The 21,958-nt window shown below is 41.4% G+C and overlaps 1 protein-coding gene across 1 annotated transcript; it reads right to left on the bottom strand.

Annotated features, from left to right (window-relative positions):
* Positions 1–3,281: 3,281 nt before the first annotated feature.
* On the bottom strand, positions 3,282–21,740 carry NLRP13 (NLR family pyrin domain containing 13). The gene is given in 12 exon segments (XM_036232677.1): positions 3,282–3,459; positions 6,116–6,144; positions 6,146–6,287; positions 8,749–8,913; positions 10,126–10,178; positions 10,180–10,357; positions 11,993–12,357; positions 12,360–12,740; positions 12,877–13,139; positions 13,142–13,459; positions 21,442–21,532; positions 21,534–21,740. Coding segments are annotated over 12 exon segments (2,370 nt in total).
* Positions 21,741–21,958: the final 218 nt, after the last annotated feature.

The following is a 21,958-nucleotide window of genomic DNA, read 5'->3' as shown; positions in this document are numbered from 1 at the left end:
ACATTTGTCCTCACAGGCTAGGTGGCTGCTACCTCAGTGAGCATTGCTGGAGAAACTTTTATGAAGTTCTCCTGTGTAACCAGAGCTTGATACATTTAGACATCAGCACAAATGTCCTGAAACATGAAGACCTGAAACTTCTCTGTGAGGCTTTGAAACAGCCAACCTGCCATCTAAAGTCACTGTGGTAAGTGTCTTGGAGTTGTACTTGGAAAATTATGCTTCCTTCTCAGGGCACTGGATTGTTGAGGAGGCACCTGGAATTGAGGAAAGCCACAGTGTTTGTGCCTCAGAAGGTGTAGAGATATTCAGGTGAACAAAAGTAGAGATATTCAGGTGAACTAACCTGTACCTTGACTCTTGTGTCACAGATTTAATATGTTGTAAATGGTCCATCAGAGAGAGAAGAACCATTCATAGTGAGATGTTTGCCATGAGTTCTACAAGACAAATAAGTTTCATCAGGTGGAAAGGAGAGATGAAATTCCAGGTAGAAGGGTTAAATGTGGGGATAGAGGACATGATAATATTGGGATTCACATGGATAAAAGCAGGGATACTGGAGGAGGGAATAGGACAGTGAGAGAGTAACGGGAAGGTAAATAATAAAGACCTAATTTCATCTTATAAAGTTAAGAAATATTTGGATAACCTTGTGGTAGATGTGGTGTTGTGTTTTTTGAATTACCAGTTATGATAGTATTTCATCATCAAAAATTAATTTCCCCACTGTCAGATCACCACTCAAGGAAATTCTAAAGAAGGTTCCTCAAATAGGATTAAAAAGATGTAGAGCAAAGAAAGTGGTAAATCTGTAGATAAATCTAAGCAAAATATGGACTGCTTACAAAAACAATTGAAAATAGAATTTAAAGGAAAAAATTAAAATGCACAATAGCAATAACATAAAACATACATTAAAGTTAATGTAAATTTCAGAAAGAGGATAAAGGTATTGATTAACTTGAGGTATTGGCAGGTTAAATATGGATATGGAAACTACTATCGTGAAATTATAAGAAAACCAGAAAGTAATGTTAACTCCCAAATCAGCAGAGGAGGGAAAGTGGAATCATAAAATAGCTAATAGCAGGAAAGAAAAATAAAGGAGCAGGTAAGAAAACTATAAAACACAACAAGAGGTAGATCTAAAATCAAATATATCAGTAATTGTATTAAATATAAAAAAATCAAGCATTTCAGCTGAAAGACAAAGCTAGTCATACTGGATTTATAAAACTTAATGTCTGTAAGTGACTCTAAAATATAAGGAGATTGTGGTTGTACAAATTGCACTCAAAATATCAGTGAATTATTTACTTTGAAATGATTTATTTATTTTATGTTACGTGAATTTCACCTCAACTTAAAGAGACGAAAGATCACAGTGAAAGAATGGGAAAATATACCATGTGGATAATAACCAAAAGAAAATTTATGAGCATATATCTTTTTAAATTAGTGTTTTCATTTTATTTGAAGAAATTCCCAGAAGTGGAATTGCTGGGTCATATGGCAGTTCTATTTTTAATTTTTTGAGGAACCTCCATACTGTTTTCCATAGTGGCTGCACCAATTTGCAATCTCACCAACAATACATGAGGGTTTCTTTTCTCCATGCCCTTGCTAACACTAGTTGTTTGTTGATGATAGCCATTCTGACGGGTGCGAGGTGATCTCTCATTGTGCTTTTAATTTTCATTTCCCTGGTATTAGTGATGTTGAACATCTTTTCACATGTTGGCCATGTGTATTTCCTCTTTGGAGAAATGTCTATTGAGATCCTCTGCTCATTTTTTGATTGGACTGTTTATTTTTCTTTATTGAGTTGTTTGAGTTTCTTATATATTTTGAATATCAACCCCTTATTGGATATATCATTTGCAAATATCTTCTCCCATTTGGTAGGTTGTCATCATGTTTTGTTGATAGTTTCCTTTGCTGCACAGAAACTTTTGAGTTTGAAGTCCCAGTTGTTTATTTTTGCTTTTGTTTCCTTTGCTTGAGGGGACCTATCCAAGAAAATATTATTAAGACTGATATCAAAGAGTTTACTGACTATTTTTTCTTGTAGGAGTTTTATGGTTTCAGGCTTTACATTTAAGTCTTTATCCCTTTGAGTTTATTTTGGGGAAGGGCTGAAAAGGTGAAAGGAAACATAGTCAATAATATCATGATAAGTTTGCATGGTGATAGACAATAACTGGAATTAGTGGGGTGATCTCATTGTATAGTATAAAATGTTAAATCACTATATTGTACACCTGACACTAATATAACTAATATGATATTGTATACCAACTACACTTAAATTTTAAAAAAGAAAGTTTATGTGGCTACATTAATCAGACAAGTAGGCAAGTTTCCTTTGTATCTGAGATGGTTTTCTGCTAAAATCTACCTAGTTTAATCTCTGTCTCCAGAGAAGAAGCCACTGCTTATCTTTCTGACACCATCTCCATAAAACTAAGGTATAGAGTGTTCTAATTAAGTGCTCTTCTTTTGGTGCCTTGAAGGGGCAACACAAAGCTGGGTCCAACCTCAGGACCTTTGCACATGATACTGCTGCTTCCTCAGGACCCTCCACTCTTACTTTCTAGTCACTTTCCACATCACCCTCCTGATACATAGATTCCTCTTTTCAGCCTCAGTGGGACTCAGGGTCAATGACACCACCTCATGGATGCTTTTCCTTACCACCTTGACCCCTTGTTTTCTGTCCCATGACCCAGAGTTACCTTCACACATTCATAACTAACATTGTTTTTAAAGCTCTCAGACTTGCCATCTCCCTGGGGAGAATATAGCCTCATGAGAACAAAGCTCACATCCATTTGTTTCCCGCCGTCCATCATGCCACCATGCTGGACCCACAGTCAGCACTGAAAAGGAAGTTGTTGAATAAACATTTGTTGACCAAGATAGAGTAGGCACTAGAGAATGGGGGAAATGAGGCAACTCCCCAAATACTGAAAAGTCTATAGGACTATGCCATCCAGTATGGCTCTCACGAGCCACATGTGGCTATTTAAGTCAATTCACACCAAAGAAAGTGAAAATTAAGTTCCTCAGGTGCAGTAACTACATTGCAAGTGCCCAGTTACCACCTGTGGCTAGTAGCTACTCTATTGGATGATGCAGATGGAGAGCATTTTTGTCATTACTAAATGCTCTATTGACCAGCAGTGCCCTAAGAAATTGAATTCAGGGAAAACTTGATGCTTGCTGTAAAACATGAGCCCATCCACCTCCTATCTCAGCAGGTGCTTCCCTGGTAAAAGTCAGTGGGGGTTACCCTGTAGTTTTCACATTGATTTTTTCAAGGACTTCCACAGTGTGTTGACCCGATCGGGCCCCAAGTCATTTCCCAAAAGGTTCAGATGAACCAGAACTTTACCAATTCTGAAAGCAGAGAAGAGATGCTGGCAGCAGGCAGACATCAGGTTGCATTTCTCCAACCTAGGTGGTGGGGTGGGAAGGGAACATTAAAGACAGTCTACCAAGATTAAGACATTAGAAATAAAAGCAAAATAAGATCTAGGGGGGGAAACATTATTGAAAAAGACTGGCTAACAACAGAGTGTTTAGCACATACCAGACACTTTCCAAATGCTTGCTCACTACTCATTTAATCCATATACCAATTCTATAAAGGTAGATAATACCTTAAACCCACTTGGCAGATGGGGAAGCACATTTTGTGTGCCTTAACATGAGGGAAATAATTTTAGCATTAAAGTGGATGAGAGTTTATTTATAAGGCCCTTGAAAGGCATAAGATTGTATCATAACCCTTTCATTACACATTTTTCATCTTCTTTCTAAATTCAGCAGCACAGAATCTGAACATATGGTTGGCTGGCTACTAGGAATACAAAGACAAAAGTAAATGCGTATTCTATCAGTTTAACATAGCAGAAATTCCCACCTAAGTCTATAAAGAAATGTGACACGTGGCTGTACGTGCAAAATTCAATGTATAAAAAGCAGAGGGAAGGAATAGATTTCCTTTGGTTAGAAGAGGCGGGGTAGGATCCATAATATGCTTGGAAGTAAAGGCACCACTTGATGGACAGGAATAGCATGGGACAAGAAAAACATGGTGGGTTCCAACATCTCAGGTCTAATGCCACCAGCTATATTATATATCCTTGATCTTGAGTCTATACCTTTAATAGTATTCCTTCAGTCTTCTTGGTGAGTGTTTCTCAATCAGGAGTGATTTTGCCTCACAGGGGAGATTTGGGAATGTTGGAGGACTGGAGAGGTTCTGTTGGCATCTGGTGGGGAGACCAGGGAATACCCTACAATGCATAGGACAGTCCTGACGGCAATGAGCTACCCAGCCTAAATGTCAATAGTGCCAAGATTGAGTGCCTTGCTCTAGATGGACCCCTATGCATACAAATATGGATATGCAGGTACCTGCTCTCAGGTGCCAACAGTGGAGAATGAGGCTGGATGGAAGCAAACTGAATGCCAGGAAAGGATTCATCATTAAAGACGATGCAATAATTGTTGCAAATGCTTTCCTCAGTTCTACCACTGGGGAGAAGCACCCAGAGAGCGAGGGCTTAAAACTAGACTCTGGATTACTTGTTGGTAAAGGATTTCCCTTTACCAAAGAATATTGCACCTGCACATGGCAAGGTTTCCATAGAGAAAGACAAGTACAGTGTCAACTCACTTATATGTGGAATCTAAAAAAGCCAAACTTATAGAGAGTAGAATGGTGGTTTCCAGAGGTCAGGGTGGGGAAATTGGGAGATGTTGGTCAAAGGTACAAGCTTCCAGTTGTGAGATGAATAGGTCCTTGGGGTCTCATATGTAGCACAGTGACTATAGCTAAGAACTATTATGTACTTGAAAGTTGCTGAGAGTAGATCATAAATGTTCTCACCACAAAAAAAGAAGTGGTAACTAGGTGACATAGTGGAGGAATCATATTGCAATACATCAGCATATCAAGTCAAGGGTAAGGTGGTATCATATTGCAATAATCAAGAGTATACAATCAGCACGTTGGAAACTTAAAAATCTTACAATGTTGTATGTTCATTATCTCTCAATAAAGATTGGGGCAAGGGGAGATTGGCTTCTGCATGAGACTTAGATTGGGTCCCTATTCTATCATTATTTAGCTAAGTGACCTCCTTGCCTCAGTTTTCCTGTTTTTAACATGGGTATGAAGGTACTGACCTCCTAGGGTCTCCCTGCTTGAGGACAAAGTGGTAAGTGTCATGAGTTCTCCATTTCCATGCATATAGTAGTAAGCACTCAAACCATAGTTCGCCCTACAGAATTTTCTCCTACATGGTCTCCCTTGGGTCACCACTCTCTCCCAACCATATGTGGTGAAATCTTCCTGCAGGGGCTCCTCTGGACCCTTGGAGATGCCCAGTACTTTCTTCTCTACCTTTCTTTTGTTGATTCAGAGACAGCGACAAAGACTCACATTCCAAAGTTTATCTCAAAACCTAATTGAGTGCAGTCCTTCCTGAGCCCCTAAGTGGTTTATAAGAACAACAAACCATTATCTGTGTGAAAAGAGGCTACGTTTGAGCCACCTTTGACCAAAATTCCTACTACTTGGCACTAAACCATCTTAGTTTGCTGAGCAAAGACATCGAATTATGGTTAAAATCTGTCTTGCCTTGTGAAGTGATCACACTGATTAGTCTAGTCCCCACCTGACACCACATATAGTTATCACAATATTATTGACAATATTCCCTGTGCTGTACTTCACATCCCTGTGACTGTACTTGCCAATTTGGTTCTTAATATGGACTCGCTATGTTGTATACCTAAAAATAATATAATGTATGTCAACAACTTAAAAATAAAATTTTAAAGATGATCCAAAAATTTTGAAAATAAAAATCCATCTTCCCATTAGAGTGAAGATTTACTGGGCAGGGAGCATGTCTAGTACCTTTTATCCAAAATGTACTGATTGAAAATATCTAAAAGCAAAGAGTTTTTTTTAAAAAAAAAAAAAAACCCTGTCCTTCACCACATCTTTTCTTCTTCCCCCCCATGTGACCATGTATCACTCTGTCCCCACCCAAGAGGAGATGGGGGGACTTCCTGCACAAGGACAGCGTTGACTCACCTAAGTGTGTTCAGTGCACAATGTGAATGTTTTGAGAATCTCACACAGTTGCTTTGCTCCATCATCCTGAATATAGTTTTTCCCAATATCCAAAGCTTTCACATTATGATTGTGTTTGAGGAAGCCAGTTAGCTCCTGACAGCCGTCTGCTATGAAAGAACAGTAGAACAAACTGAAAAATAGAAAGAAAAATAGCTGAGGGCGTAAAACCATCTTGAGTCCTGTCTTCATAAGCTCCGGCCCACCTCATTCACTCCCAAGGAAGAGCTAGCTTCTCATCCTGAGCCCCAGGATGAAGTAGTGCAGGCTGGGAAATGCCACACCTGGTCTGCCATCTCCCTGTGAGACAGAGACCAGGGACCACAAGGCAGGGGCTCCTGTCCATGGGAAGGGCTACTTCTCCATGATACTCATGGTCCAGACCCCACCCTGCTATCACAGAACAAGTGTTTCAGCTTCTGAGCTCAACATCTGAACTGAAAAATACATTGAAATCTCACATGAGAGCAGACCTCAATTCCCAAGAATGAGTTCTTATACCTAATGAGCTCAAGATGAGAAATGCAGGTGAATATTTGGAGAGAGGGAGAGGTCCAGAGAGTTGAGAGGGAATGAGGGGACAGATGCAGAAACAGAAGAAAAAAGGAGGAGGGAGGAGGGAAGTGAAACAGTGGAAGATGCTTTAAGGTGGAAAAGGCAAACATATAGCAAAACCCTTTAGCCACATAGGAAGGATTTTGACTACATAAAAATATCTACATCATTAAAACTGTCCAGGGCCAAGTCTAAGGGAGTTGCTAACAAGATAAACATGGATGCACATCACACCCAATGTGGCTAAATTTCCTAGTGAAGAACGCCTACGGGTCATAAGGAAAAAAAATCCTCAAGTTTTATCAACAGGTTTTTCAGTTGGCATTTCACGCAAATGGCTTTCAACATTTGAAAACTGCCCAACTCCATTCTTATTCACAGAGACAAATATATAAGAACTCTGAGTGTACAAATCAGGACTATAACCCCTGGGACAGACCTCAAAATAATCATGGGTGGAAAGTGCTGGTGAGGGTTTCCATGAAAGCAGGTTGGCCATGAATCAACAATTGTTAGATAACAGAGTAGATTATATACTGTTCTCTCTACTCTTGCATAAGTTTCAATATTTCCATGGAAAAACACAAAAAAAGTAGATTGAGCTACCATTATTCCACCTCTCAAGTTGATGAAAGTCAAAGAGGTTTCCTAAAATCGTACATGAGGGTGTGAATAATGGACACTTGTGGCTAGCAGCAATATTAGTTAGCAAAGGACCATTGAGCAAGATATGTTAAAATTTTTTACTGCAAAGACCCAGCTGTTCTATGTCTAAAAACTAATTCTACAAGTAAGCTTACACACGCCCAAAATGTTACAGGCACAGAGATCATTTTTATTCCTTTTCCCAAAGGCTCAGAACAACCAGAGTGCTTATATAATTAGTACACTCATTCAACAAGTTACTACATCCCCATCAAAGAGTTAAGGTTGTTACATACTGCTATGCAACGTTCTCAGGTATTTTGTTTTAGGATGCATGTTTCATGGTAATATGCTGAGTAAAAACATGTGCTCACTGATATATGCACAGAAGACACCTGCACCAGAGAAGCAGATATGGCTGAATAAGAAAAGACCTGAGCAATCACACTGCAGATGGCCTTTCATCCCTGCCCTGAGCCCCTGGGTCCTGCAGCCCTTCAACTACCTGCTCGCCTAGCATCTCCCACTCCCTTTCCCCAGAACCTGCTCTCCCTCCCATCCACCCTCGGCTGCCCGTGCCTGTTAACTACAGAGTCCGGGGGGCCTCTTCCTCCTAAGCCACCTCGAACTCCCCACCAAGTTCCTTGGCTCTACCCTCCTATTTGCCCTGATGACTCTCTCACATCCACTTGCCTGGTCCACAGGCATTTGCTTCTGCTCCCACTTTGCCCTTGTGGAGTCCATCCTTCCAGGGCAGCCTTGGTGACTTTTGAGAGGTGTCACTGTCCAACTTCCAATCTTCAGGGGACTTTACATCTCACCCAGAACAAAACTCAAATTTCCACACTGCCTGGAAATCCTTGGGCATCTTCCTGCCTCTTCTTGTTCTCCCATCACACCTCACATCACTCCTACCCCAACAGCACACCCTCCTATTCCCTCTCTCTGTACATGGTTTCCTCCTCTCCTCCTTCCTCCCTCCCTTCCCTCCTCCCTTCCTTTCTCTCTTCCAGTCTCTGCTTCAGCATCACCTCCTCAGACAAGTCAGCGAGAGAAGACCTTCCTGGGAAACCAACCCCAACACTTTGCCTCCTCATTCTTTGCTTTTCTTCATATCTAAACTGTCACTGATATTTTTGGTCTCTCACTTGTAAAACTATATAATTCACACAGGCAGGAAGCATGTCTGTCTGAACCACCCCCCCAACCCCCAGCTACTGAGTCAACAAATCAGGGGTGCTGCTTGGAATCTGTAGCACACAAAGTCACTGCTCAATGCTTGTTAGTTTTCAATTATACACGTGGGTCCTCAGTGAAGGAGCCATTTTCTCCTTAATGCCAACCCCCATGGACAGTCATTTCCAGAAATGGAGCCAAGAGGAACATATACCAGCCTCTCTAAGGCACACCCAGGATCACTCAGGGAAGCACATAGACAGCGAATGCCATCATCTTGGAGCAAGTTAAACCTCAGGCACAGTCAGGCTGTTCTCCTGGTGCTGGTGAGAAGCAAGGCCAGCTCCTCAGAGTTGGCTGCCCACAGGTTGCATTTCTCCAGGCTGTGGGAGGTACAGGTGCAAGGTGAGCCTCAGCTATGTGCAAGTTCCTCTACTTTTTTTTTTTTCAAATTCTCAGTCTGTTGGGTCACAGTCTGGGGCCCAAACATCATGGGAAGATTAAATTGGGTAAAGAACAAAAGCTTCATGAGGGAGAAAAAGGCAGGTGAGAGTATGGTTTCTTGAGATCACCCTTGGTTGCAGGGGGTCCTCCAGTGCATTGTGGGATGGTGATCACACCTGGTTTTTATCCACTAGATGCCAGAAGCATTCTCCTCTCCCAACTGTGGGAACCAGCAGTGTGTCCAGACATCGTCAAGTATCCCATGAGGGACAAAATCGCTCCCAGTTGAAAACCACTGGACTTAGGGGAAGCTGGCAGAAGCCTGAGGGATTAAACCAAAGAGCCTGGAAGGTGAGAGAGACCAATCATGGTGAGGGTAAGACTGAGCCCCAAAGAGAAAGATAGAAAGAGGGTAATAGGAAATGTATCAATAGGACAAGTAAATACAAGAGGGGGACCCTCAAGGCTCTCCAAAACATACTCCCTGCTCTGTCACTCAAACTTCCAAAGAAGATAGTTTGATAAAGCAAGGGGATTTACAACAGCTCCTTCAGGGCATACCTTGACATGTCCAAGGGCTTTTTCAGCTTTTTCACCTCAATGTCAGGGAGATCATTGTCCCTCAAGCCGAGGAAACTAAGACTCGAGTTCTTACTGAGTTCTCGAAAGAGGCAATGACAAACCACAACATTGAGGCTGCACAATTCCAACCTACCAAAAGAGCCCCACGATGGGCAGTTACTGCTGTACAGAGTGGTTTCCATTTAGCCTCCCCCACAACTCCAGGAAAATCTGCTTTCTCCCTGTCCCTCATTCCTTTCAGAAGCAGGATGGCCCCCAGGTCAGTGCTGTTCAAATTGTGGCACATGGTCCAGCATCACCTCTGAGCCTGTAACAAATGCTGATTGTCGGGCCCCACAGCAGACCTGCCAGACCTCAGGAGGTAGGTTCTAAGGGTCTGTGTTTGAACACACCCCCTGGGTGATTCTGATATCCGTTAAAATTTGAGAATCACTACTTCACACCCATGGACTTTTCCCCTTGCTAAACTTTCTCTGTATCCTTTTGCTCCCATGCTGATTCCTGTTCTCCTGGTGGATCATTAGACCTAGGATGATCTTGGGGACACATCTGGGAAACCAGAAACTTACCACAGATACCTGAGGTTGCAGGCCAAGTGCCTCAAGGTTCTAAAAATCATCCTAGACAGTAATTTCCAGGTAGATGGAGCTCAAGCTGAGATGGGTCATCTTGTCATTACCATGAAGGACCAGGATGAGCTCCTTCAGAATCCCCACAGGGGTTATGGATTTGCACTCGAGGAAGAGAGACAGTGAGGAAGATAGCTGGGGTGTGCGGGGGCAGACAGTGTCCTCATCTTGCCTTTATATCATTAAAAACAATGAGAGACACTTAGGGATGTATAAGTTATAAGGGAAATCCAAAATTTGATTTCTGAGTCATGGAATTAAACCTTTGAAATGGCAATCTAAAATAACCTTTCAAGAGAGTCACTAACCTCAGTGGGATATATGAAGCCAGCAGTCAATCAAGTTCTACCTTCCCCTCTCTTAATCTGCCATTAAGAAGTCCTGGGGCCATCTAGTCTTCTAGGGAGGTCACCCCCCCCACCCCCCCACCCCGCCCACACCAACCCAGAGAGGTCTGGTGAGAACAATTCTCTCTTGTTTTTTCTTGAGGTTGTTTCTCCTTATCTTGAGGATTAAGTGACAGAATCAAAATGGGGTGGGGAGAAAAAGTGTGAAAAAGACAACTGTTTAAACCCATGTATTTGATCTAGCTCACTTGATACACTGAGAGCACATAGGGAAACAAACGGTGTTGTGTTACTTGCTGGAGGCCAGCTCCAGCCAATTCCAGGGCTGAAGGAAACGTGGAGTCAGTGAAGGAAAAACAACAAGCAGAGAGCCTTGATGCAAGGCAGTTTAATTTTTTTATCACTCCTAAATGTAGAACTAAGGAGTTTTTAAGCCCAAAATCCCATTCTTCATTCTGTCTAAACACAAAGGTCTGTTTTTCTTCTATTCACTACCTGTCAACCCACAGGTTGGGTGTGCAAGCGGGCATACAGAAGCAGAAAGCTTGTTTAGATTGTTATGTTCCTATAAACAAAGGCCTATGTTCCTATTGTTGTGGCATGTTCAAATCTAAGACCCATGGAGCCAACTGAGATTAATTATGAGCCTTTATGAGCCAGCTGGCGACTGATTCTCTCCACTCGAGAATCAGCCCCGAGCTTCTGGAGGAGGAAGCTTATAAAGCCTGAAACTATGTCTTGGTGGCCTTGATCAAGCAAGCAAGCAGATTACAAAAAGCAGAAGATGGCTGTTAGCTTTTAGCACAAAGATATATTGTTTCAGGAGGACTCCTAAATCTTGTAGCAAAAGGGGCCTGGTAGAGTTTTGTTATCTGCACCCCAGAGGCAATGTTGTCTTTTTTCTTGGGAGCTGACGCCTGAAGATATCACTCCCTGTCTTGTCCTTGGGACTAGTTTACTGGAGAATTTTTCACTTTTACACTATAGCGATAATCAAACAGTCGTTTCCAGTGAGAATCATTATTTCAGCCACTACGTTCCCCCCCTGGCCTTTGTGGGCGTAATAGGGGCCTTCCACCTAAGCACTGACACAGTGGCCTGTTCAGAAAGCAAATCTTGCTTTCTCCTTTGATCAAGTTGTTTGATTAATTCCTTATTACTCATATTTCTTTGTGCCACATTCTTGGAAAAGTTGCCTTTCCCTCTAACACTCCCCTCCACTCCCAAGGATAGAAGAGTATCAAAAGCAATGCATAAATTTTCAATATAGACAATACAGAGGAAAGCAACAAGCACAGATGACTCTAGCATCGCTTGCTTTGCAGATGAGGCTTCACTCAGGCGGCTGCGACTATTTCACACAGCTTGAGGTCTGTGGCCTGCGGCAGTTATTCAATCCAGAGTTTCCTAGCTGAAGGTCGATTCTGTGTGACAGTTGAGATGGCTGACAGAAAGCTTACTTAACCTCTGACAATGCTTGAGGCAAAAAGAAGTAACCCAAAATATCCAGGTCAGCTTCAAGGAGGTGACTCAGAATCTGCTTTACAAAGCCCTCCTCCTCCTGCATCTCACACAAGCACTGAAAAAACAGGAGGAATTCAAAACTGAAGGACACCACGTCATATTTAGATAAGTCTTCTGCCCATTCTAATAATTCGTCCATTACCCTGGGAGACATCCTACAGTGCAGAGTATCTTCCACTTCCCTTGCTAGATCTCTTTTTAAGAGACTGAAGTAAAATAGAGATATCTGATGCCAGTAGAAGTTTGTGTCAGCAAAGGCATCACTCAGTAGCACCCTCATCTCTTGCTGCTTTGAGAGACCACAGATGGAGCCTTTCGTTCCCCCAAGCACATAGATCGTGGCCCCCCAAACACCTGGAAACTACAGTGAGTGAAGGCGATACAATCCTCACAGTCACTGACCTTTTGAAGAATATTCAGCCTGAAAAGAGAATCAATGAGAGGTGCCTGCAGGCCCTGATGTTCAACATCCTCTTTGGCAAATGTGAAGTTTGAGGACCACACCCTATCTGCAGCCATAGAGCAGAGGGCCCTCCATTGCTCTGGCCAGCTCTGTGCTGACAAACTCAGCTCTGCTGTTGCAAACCAGCTGGAGAAGAAATAGGCATACAGACTGGTGGCAGTCTGTGTGCTCAGCGGGAAATGAGGATGGCTTACCATCTGTTGCTTCAGGCAGGAGCACACCTGGGAGTGGAACAGGACTGAGATGGAGTTTCAAAACTTCTTATACAATGCAAGATTTTCTTGGCTTTGCTTTGGTCCCCAAAGTATCTGTAGAATACTCCTCCAGGTCTTCCTCTGTGAACCTCAAAATCAGTACAAACCATGAATCCAACAACTTTTTAAGATCTTCGCTCTTACAGTCCCTGGTTGTGATCAGTAAGGTAGCTGTGGGGACCAGTTCTTTCTTCAAAAAGTGGAACAGGATTCTGGTCACTGGGAGCTACTGATGCTGATCTGTGCATGGCAGGCTGTCAGCCAAGCTGAAGGGCACAGTCAATTCCTCAAAGCCATCGATGACAAACAGGAATCTCTTGGGGTGACTCATGAGCTCTTTGATGGGGGCCTGAGACTTAGGCCAGCAAAGGTGGTATCCTCCATTTCTCTTACTGCATAGCAGCTAATGTAGAAAACATAGGAGAACTTGTACTGAAAGAGGAAGCCCTCCACCCAATGCAGTATGACCTTCATTGCTAAAGTGGTCTTTCCAACCCCTGCTATCCCCTCCAACATTTTGGTTCAGAGCCAAGCTCCGGCCCTGTTAGGATACACAAGGCACCTAAGTTTTTCATGCTCTTGCTCCATCACATTGCAGAGGTAAATGTGGTCTTTGGGCCAAGGGGTACTGTCCCACATCACCAGTATTTTGGTCCTCATCTTCTCTTTGTACATTGTTCTGTGGACTAAACAGAGAAGTGGGGCCAAACACAACAGTGGTCAGAATGAGTTTCAGCATTAAGGACTGTTCGATAATGAAGTTGCTGCCAATGAGACAACCTCTTCTTTCAAGGGTTTAACTTGTGGCAGGAGAGGTGGGTGTGGGTGTGGAAAGTTACAAAAGGTAGTAAAAGTTAAATAGTTTGAAGATATACACAAATAAAAATCCTAGAATGACACAAGAGAGATGGAGAATGCCTTCAGAAGGTGGAAGGAATCAGCAGACTCCTACGTGAGAGTTGACACCTTACTCATAAGAAGCCAGTTCAAGACAGAGAAAGAGATGCTTTCAGGCAGGCGGACCACTAGTGCAAATGCCCTGGGAGGGGAATGAAGAAATGTCAGAGCACAGTGATGAAGGTGCCAGGTGGGGGGCGGACTCCACTTGGGGAGACTGGATCATGCACACTTTGTTCTGGAGGCCTGGTAAGGGCTGGTAAGCCAGTTTCCATGTGTGAAAGTTCACTGCTTTTTGGAGAAGGGGTTGTGCTTCAATAAAGGAGGCGAGGAGAGCAGGTAAGAAAGCTACACTCATTGCTGAAGTAACAGTAGTTCTGCTTGGTCACACAAATCTGTAGACAACATAGCGGCAACAACCATAGAACCCCTGTTCTTTTGTGGGGGAACTTAGAACTCCAGAAGGACTGGATCACAGGATTAAATATGAGAGGAATGGATTTAGGGTCTGCAGTGAGTTAAACCAGGAGGTCTGCCAGCAGTTTATAACAAGGGGATGGGGTATGCTAAGGAAGATACATTCTAAGGTCTGGGCTACAATATCTGGGTGGGTAATGATTCTATAGAGCAGGAAAAAATTATATATATAATTATATATAAATATGTATTTATTTATATAAATTAAATATATTTTATATACATATCTAGATATATACATAAAATATATTTTATGTACATATCTAAATACATGTATTTAATACATATTAACCTCTTAATATGCCAATTAAGTATATATTTTATATAAATATAAATTAAATATGCAAATTAAATATAAATATATAACATATATTTAAATAAATATAATTTATATATTATATATCTGTATAGATAAAAAATAGATTTTATGTAAATATCTAAATATATACATTAACATATTTTAATATATAACACTATATTTTAATATAGAAATTAAATATACTTTACATAAAGGTATAAATTATAAAAATTAAATATAAATATGCAGCATATATTTAAGTATATAAATATAATTTATGTATTTTATATTTATATAGATATACACTAAATACATATTTTATGTAAATATCAACATATATGTTAAATATATTTTTAACACATAAAACACATTTTAATATATAAACATATTTTTACATAAATATATACATTTAATATAAATTAAATATAAATATACATTATATAGTTTCAAACATATACTTTCTGGTAGAGAAAGAATGAGAGTAGGAATATCAAGCCCTGCTCTCGCATTTTCTTCCAGATTTGGAACTGACTCTTAACAGTGGTGATGCTTTGTGGGTACTTTCTGAATCTCAGTTTCCTGGTCTATAAAATCCAAATCAGCAAGAAAGAAGACAAAAGACTTTTTTTGTCCACAACAAGGGAAATGTTATCTTCTAAAGGTGGGGTCCCAGGTGACATTCTATAGGATTATCAGGCATCGGAGAAGGCTGTCATTTCTCAAATGTCCAATCCTCCAGAGTTCCTCTCAGCTTCCAGGAAAGAACTATTGTTCTGGATTGAGCAAGTCCTAAGACTTGATTGATTGACTTTTAAGAAATAAACCTTATGGATCAAAGGCTGACTCCTCTAGGACCCACCCCTTCAGAATAAGTTGAGCCAGCTCTCCCTGCTCTCCTCCATTTCTTTTTAATGCAGCAAGACTGGTAAAGTCTAAAACAGTTGGATTGAAACCTCAGGTGGCTGCTATAGCAGAGGCATCCTGTGACCTAACCAAGTTGGGGGTGAGTCTTGCCACCCAGATATTGTAAAGCTGAGCATGAAAGCACCACACAAACTTGAGAGAAAAACTGCCTGAGGAAGAAGACTTACCATCCACATGACAGACCGAGAGGTCACCTTCCACCACAAAGCACTCTGGTGTGTCAATGAGAAGAGAATGGGTGCCCACGAGAAAAATGAGGATGGGGCAGAACTGTTGTTTTGAAAGAAATAAAAAGGCTAAATGCAATTATGGTATTTGACTCACCGGTAGAATGAATGCAAACCTAATATTAGATTGGGGCACCATTCCAATCCATTTGGCAATTATTTAAAGGAATCTGTGTTGGTAGCAGAACAGAAAAGTAGACATAGTACCATCAGGGGTGTCTTTTTAAGTAGCCCTTCAAGGGATCAATTTGGCCACAACAAAGTTTACATTACACATATGCTTTGTGTAGGACTTGTAGTTTGGGGATATTTTCTACAAAAACACTTACAGATGTACAATGTCATAATGTCTATCAAAGTATTGTTTACTATTTTAAAAACATGGAAGCCTAGATTTGTCAACAGGAGGTTAGATACAGACCAAGATATAGCCAGCCATACATTGGCATATTCATTAGCCGTTAAAGGATGAGGCTGATGTGTTTCTATAAAGATATAATTGAAAGAGAAAAGTAGTGTGGCTTATCATCTAATTTATGTATAAAAGCTGGGAGAACAAATACATTTTTAAGTGGTTACCTTTGTAAAATTAATTGCATATATAGGAAGAGGGAGCTTTTTAAAATATTAAATACTTTTACATTAATATTATGAATAATATTATTAACACATTTACATTGTTTAATCACTTTACTCTGACCAAGGAACAGATAACTTGGGGAACCAAAAACTGCCTCAAAAGTTATAAAAAATATTTTAGGAGATATTCCATTGACTGAAAAAGGGTAGTATTAATGAGAAAGAATTTAACGGTTTTGATCCTAAAAATACTATTGATGAATAATATGTTTCATGGCAGGTATGAGAGACAGTCAAAGTAGTCTTTCAAATTATTTTTTTTGAAAAAAAGATGAAAGCATGGGGCAGGGGTGGGAAGATGTGAAAATTAAATGTCAATCCCAGGAAACACAATGCCTAATTGGAATTCTAGAAAAAGAACGGAGAAGGAAAAAATCACTGCCAAAGAGATAAAAAATTGTGAGAACAGGGCATGTTTTTAAATTTAAATGACCCATTTTGTACCCAACCCAAAGGGGACAGACAAGCCTAGGACCTAGTCACATATGACATTTCAGAACACAGGGTAATGGACCCCAAAAGTTTTCATAGTGTAAAAGATGGGTCATACACCATGTAAAACATAAAAGTGGGCACTGGAGGATACTGGACACCAGGAACATGAAGGGAAACACTGCTCGACCCAGAACATGATATTTAAATTATTCTTCAAAGGGTGCATTAGAAGAATTTTCAACCAGGCCAGCTCTTGAAAACTGTCTCGTGTTGACCAATGTCAATGTAAATGGGTCCCTGAGATAGCAATAGGACAGATAGATAGCTTTGGAATCCACAGAACAATGGGGTGGCCACATTCCAGAGTAGAAAATGGGATTTGAGATTAAACGAGGTCCCAGGGTTGGAGCTGCATGGCAACCAGTACAGACTAGAGAGGGCTGTGGGGCTTCAAGAAACTGTAGAAAGAGTGACAAGCAAGTTGATGGGCTCTTTTATGTGTTTGATTGCATTATGCTTCCCAAAGGACTTGGGATAATGTACTAATAATTATACAGAAAGTACTGATTTATATCTACATAACACTGAATATATTTTTCCTCCAAAAAAAGAGATAACTCTATTGAAGGATAAAAGAGAGTTATTTATCTACCATGACAAGAAGCCAGTAGATAATTGATTGAAAAACTAAGAAATTGCATTACTTGTTAATCATTTCTGAGCAAAGAGACAGATAGCAAAGGTGGCAGCCAATGCTGGCGTGTGGCCACATCTACAGATAAAGGTTAGGCAAAGAACTGACTTTTTTTTTTTCCATCATACTTTTTGTGGTTCTGTGGTTCTTTCTGTATTACGCACAGTATATATATTTCTTGGGTGAAACTAAACTTGTTGCATAACTACATGTATTAGTTTTCAATGTGAATATCACCATGGGGACACTGGCACAAAAAAAAAATGCAGCTACTCAATAAGGCAGCAAAAAAGTCTAGGAATAGATAACTGCCATCAAAGAATGTAGAATGGAATCAGAGAGAATGTCCAGCTTATGGTAACTTGTTATTTAGTAAGCAGCACTAGAAGAAGAGGTTGGGAAGGGTATCATTTCCAGAATACTATAAATTAGAAAAAATTTCAAGGGAAATGGTAAATGTGGACCTCATGAAATGCTCAATCAAGACATTTGTCCACGATTATTGTAAAACAATGTACAGACCTGATTCTTCTTCTGGCATCTCTGGTTCCTTTTGCTTTGGATCTTGGGGTCTCTGTGCCTGTGCTATCTCTGAAATAAACAGTGATGACAGGATGTGAGAGTCCCCAGGCTGGACATAAGTAGGCAGTGACAGATGCTCTCAGTAGAACCAACTGTTTCTCTGACAAACTTGGGATTGAAGTGACTGAAAGAGTCCCGTCCTCTAGCCCCATCAACCCGAATGCTTCATGTAGAGACTCCAGCACACTTTATGTGCATCCCTGCCTCCTGGTCTTGGATCTACTTGTCTCACTCCCTCACCTCCAAGTCTTTGCTCAGTTCTTACCTCCTCAGTGGTGGCTGATGGTCCCAATTAACACTGCACCCAATACCCACATCACACGTCGTAGGCTCTCCCCATCCACTTTACCATCTCTCCTTTCCACTGTGCATGCCACCTTATAACAAATCACACATTGCATTCATTGATCCTATTACTTGCCTACTCCACTAGAGGGGACATGCGTGGCTAGTCTATGTTCACTGATCTATCCCAAGTGTGTAGAATAATGCCCAGCAAATGGAAGCCACTCTAATATTTTTGGAATAAAAATGATAGGAAGAAAAGTGCCAAGTGTCAGGTTGTAAGCCAAGCCCCTTGGTGTTTCATGAAACCACTCTGAGTGCCCATTCCCATGAACTGAAGGACCTTTCCATGTCCTGCTCACACAGTGGCCATGAGAAATCTGAATCTGAAGACTTGTGGGTCTGACATTTGTGATTCCACTGATTGTCAGGGTTTGCAGGATTGATCTGGGTAGCAAGCAGGGTCCTGGGCTTCCTCCTCAGGTTTCACGTTCCTTTGGAGAGCAAGGGTCCATCATTCTCCACCCATGGTTGCTGATTCTGTGCAGCCCCCCAGACTCTACCAGCAGAGCCTGTCTGGGGTTTGACTAGCTCTCCTGGCATCAGGGGACCTCAGTGACAATCTTTTCTTGGGTACAGCCCAGTAAGGCTAAGATGGTCCCTCATTATGGGCTCTGTTTATCTGTAAGCCAACTACGTGACACTTTGCATTCCTCTGATGCAAATGGCCCCAACAATGTGAGCGTTCCAGGGTATGGCTTTACTGACAAGTATTGGGTGCCATGACCTGCGTCATGACACATTAAAGAACTGCAGTTCTGAGCCCCTCTAGGGCCATCAATGGAAACCCATTGAACAGCAGATTTACCTCCCCCAAATTCGTGGAATAGTCCTACGGTGGAGAGTGTGTGCAATGAGATGGCAAATGAATATCTGGAAACCACCAAGGAAGGTGGTGCTATTAGGATGAAATCCAACCCCAAGATGAGCAAGTGATTGAGGCCCAACTCTGGGCCCAACACCTTCTAGGCATTTCACCCAAGAAACTCACAGGTACGTATGCCATTAGCCCCATTCTCAGAAAGAATGGGGGCCTAGTGTGGCAAACCATCTGCCAGGGGGTACAGCTGGTTAGGTGGAGGCAGCCTTTGAATCCAGGCAGTTGGATGCGAGAATCTGGGATCTTAATCTGAAGATGGCACACATGTGCCCATTGACACATGTGCATTCACAGGCTCACTCACAAATGAACATCCCTTAGCTCTTCTCAAACAGACATGCTGTGTACTGTGTGTTCTGGAAGATGGAGTTGATGGGGGCAGCACAAGTGGTCCCCACTTCCCCATCAGCCTCACATCACTCATGAGATGTATGTTTCTTGGCTTCTTTCTGCATAAGAGGTCACCTCCTGAATCCCCACTACTACCTTCTTCCCACTCACCAGGAGGTACACAGAGCCTGCATTTTTATGACTCAGAACCTCTGACATCCAAAGCTCTGATAGGAACACTGTGCTGCCACCTCCTACCCTGGCTCCTTAGGCCTCACACCTGCCCTCGGAGGAAGAGAAGTAGGATGTGGACCAATATAGGCCTTTGGACACCCATTGCTTGGGGTCCGCCCCAGCCCTACAATCCTGAGCAATTTACTTGAGCTCTGTGCCTGTTTCCTTGTCTGTAATACATGAGTAACAGGACCTCTTCCTAAAGGGTGTCATGAAAAGTAAGTGCCAGTGCGCAGAAAGCACTGGGATTGAGGCCTGGCTTGTGGCAGGCAACAGCAAAGTTACAATTCATTCTCCAGGTATGAGAGGCAGTCGGTTCTGCCACAGGTGACATGGACACCCCTAAAATTCACCACAGCAGGTGAAGGTGCACAAGAAAAACCACATGGGTTTTTATTTGGCAGGGAAATGGGATCGGTGATACATTAAAAATAGATAGAAATTAAAACAGTGCACCTGAAATGCATATAACATTGAACATCAACTGTAATTGAAAAATTAAAAAGAAAATACAAGCTAAAAAAATGGTAGCCCAGTATTACACTTGCTAACTGGTTATAAAACACAGTACCATTAAAAAAATACAACACTACAACAAATACCATGGCACTACAGTAAATAAATACTGCAATGCTACAATAAATACAACAGTAAGATACTGCAGTGTTACGGTAAATGCTACAACACTACAATAAATGCTATAGTAAATAAATATTGCAATGCTACAAATACAGAGTAAGATACTACAATGCTACTATAAATGCTCAACACTACAATAAATACAACATTATAGTAAACATATTGCAATGCTACAATATAACAGTAAGATACTACAATGCTGCTGTAAATAATTAAAACACTATAACTGCAACACTTCAGTAAATAAATACTATAATGCTACCATAAATATACCACTACAACAAATACTATAATACTACTATAAATAAATGCTACACTATAATAAATACCACAGTGTTATAGTAAATACTGCAATGCTACAATAAATACAACAGTAGAATACTACAATGCTACTGTAATTGAATGCTACAGTACAATACACTACAATAAATACTACAATACTACTGTAAATAAATGCTATGACACTAAATACCACAATGCTGCTGTAAATAAATACTACAATGGTCCAATAAATACGACAATACAGTAAATAATACAACACTACTGAAAATGAATGCTATCACACCAAAATAAGCAAATACTATAGCCAAGTGCAGTTCTGTTTTTTGTTTGGTCTGGTTTTGGATTTTTTTTGCATTTACCTAGTGTTTCCTTTGGGGAAAAAATAATGCATAAGCAACCATGGAATTCCTACTATGCTCAAAGCATTTTCTAATACAATTGCATCGGGACAAATTTGCCTTTTCAAGAAAAGTTTGTAACAGAACAAATGTGCCTCTTTCAATTCCTTCCCTGACTAGGGCTACAAATTCTTACAGCTTTTACACCTTAAAGCTTTAAACCTTCACAGCCCATCAGGGAGATTCTTAGGGATGACTAGCAATGTGGAACTACTCCATAAATTCCAGCAGCAGTCTTGCTCCCATGAAGGTGCTGTACCCCTATCCCCTTACTCCTCTATCCCTTCATCCCCATTGCTCTGCCCCATTCCCAATTATTCTGTCCCCTCATTCCCCTGACCCCCCATGCCTCTGCCCATCCCCCATCCCTACAACAGGCCCACTCACCATTCATCCTGGCTCTAACTTTCTCACATAGTGAAGTCAGATTCATGATCTCAAAGACCCTGAGGGCCACTTCCCAAATCCACAGCTCAGGGGAAGTACCCACTCAACATATACAGTAGGTTTGTGGGGTCACTGGCCTTCAGGCTGGCCCAGGAGATCTGCTGGAAGTTCTCAGGCAGCAGTTGTGGGAACTGGAGGCCGAGCATGAACTCCTCCAGCTAGTACTGATCCAAGGCAAGCAGGTGAGACAGGAACTTATCATAGGAACAGCCATCCACAGACAGGTGAGCAGAGCTCATCCTGCCTGGTTCACAAGACTCCAGCTTCCTCCAGGTCCTGTCACGTCCACTAACAAATGGGACCTGAGAAAGAGTTGAAGCCATGAGCCATGATCTTCACGTCCCCCAAACTGTCTAATCTGTACCTTTGCTGTTTATTTTTTCCTCTTAGCACTTCCCATTGTTTGTGCACATTTATCTCTCTTCCACAAAGGTGTGTTAGCTCCCTTTGAACAAAG

This window comes from Rousettus aegyptiacus, unplaced genomic scaffold (genome assembly GCF_014176215.1).
Source record: "Rousettus aegyptiacus isolate mRouAeg1 unplaced genomic scaffold, mRouAeg1.p scaffold_m13_p_14, whole genome shotgun sequence".
NCBI lineage: Eukaryota > Metazoa > Chordata > Mammalia > Chiroptera > Pteropodidae > Rousettus > Rousettus aegyptiacus.
Note: the sequence above shows the minus strand (reverse complement) of the source record. Positions and strands in the feature narration are given on the sequence as shown.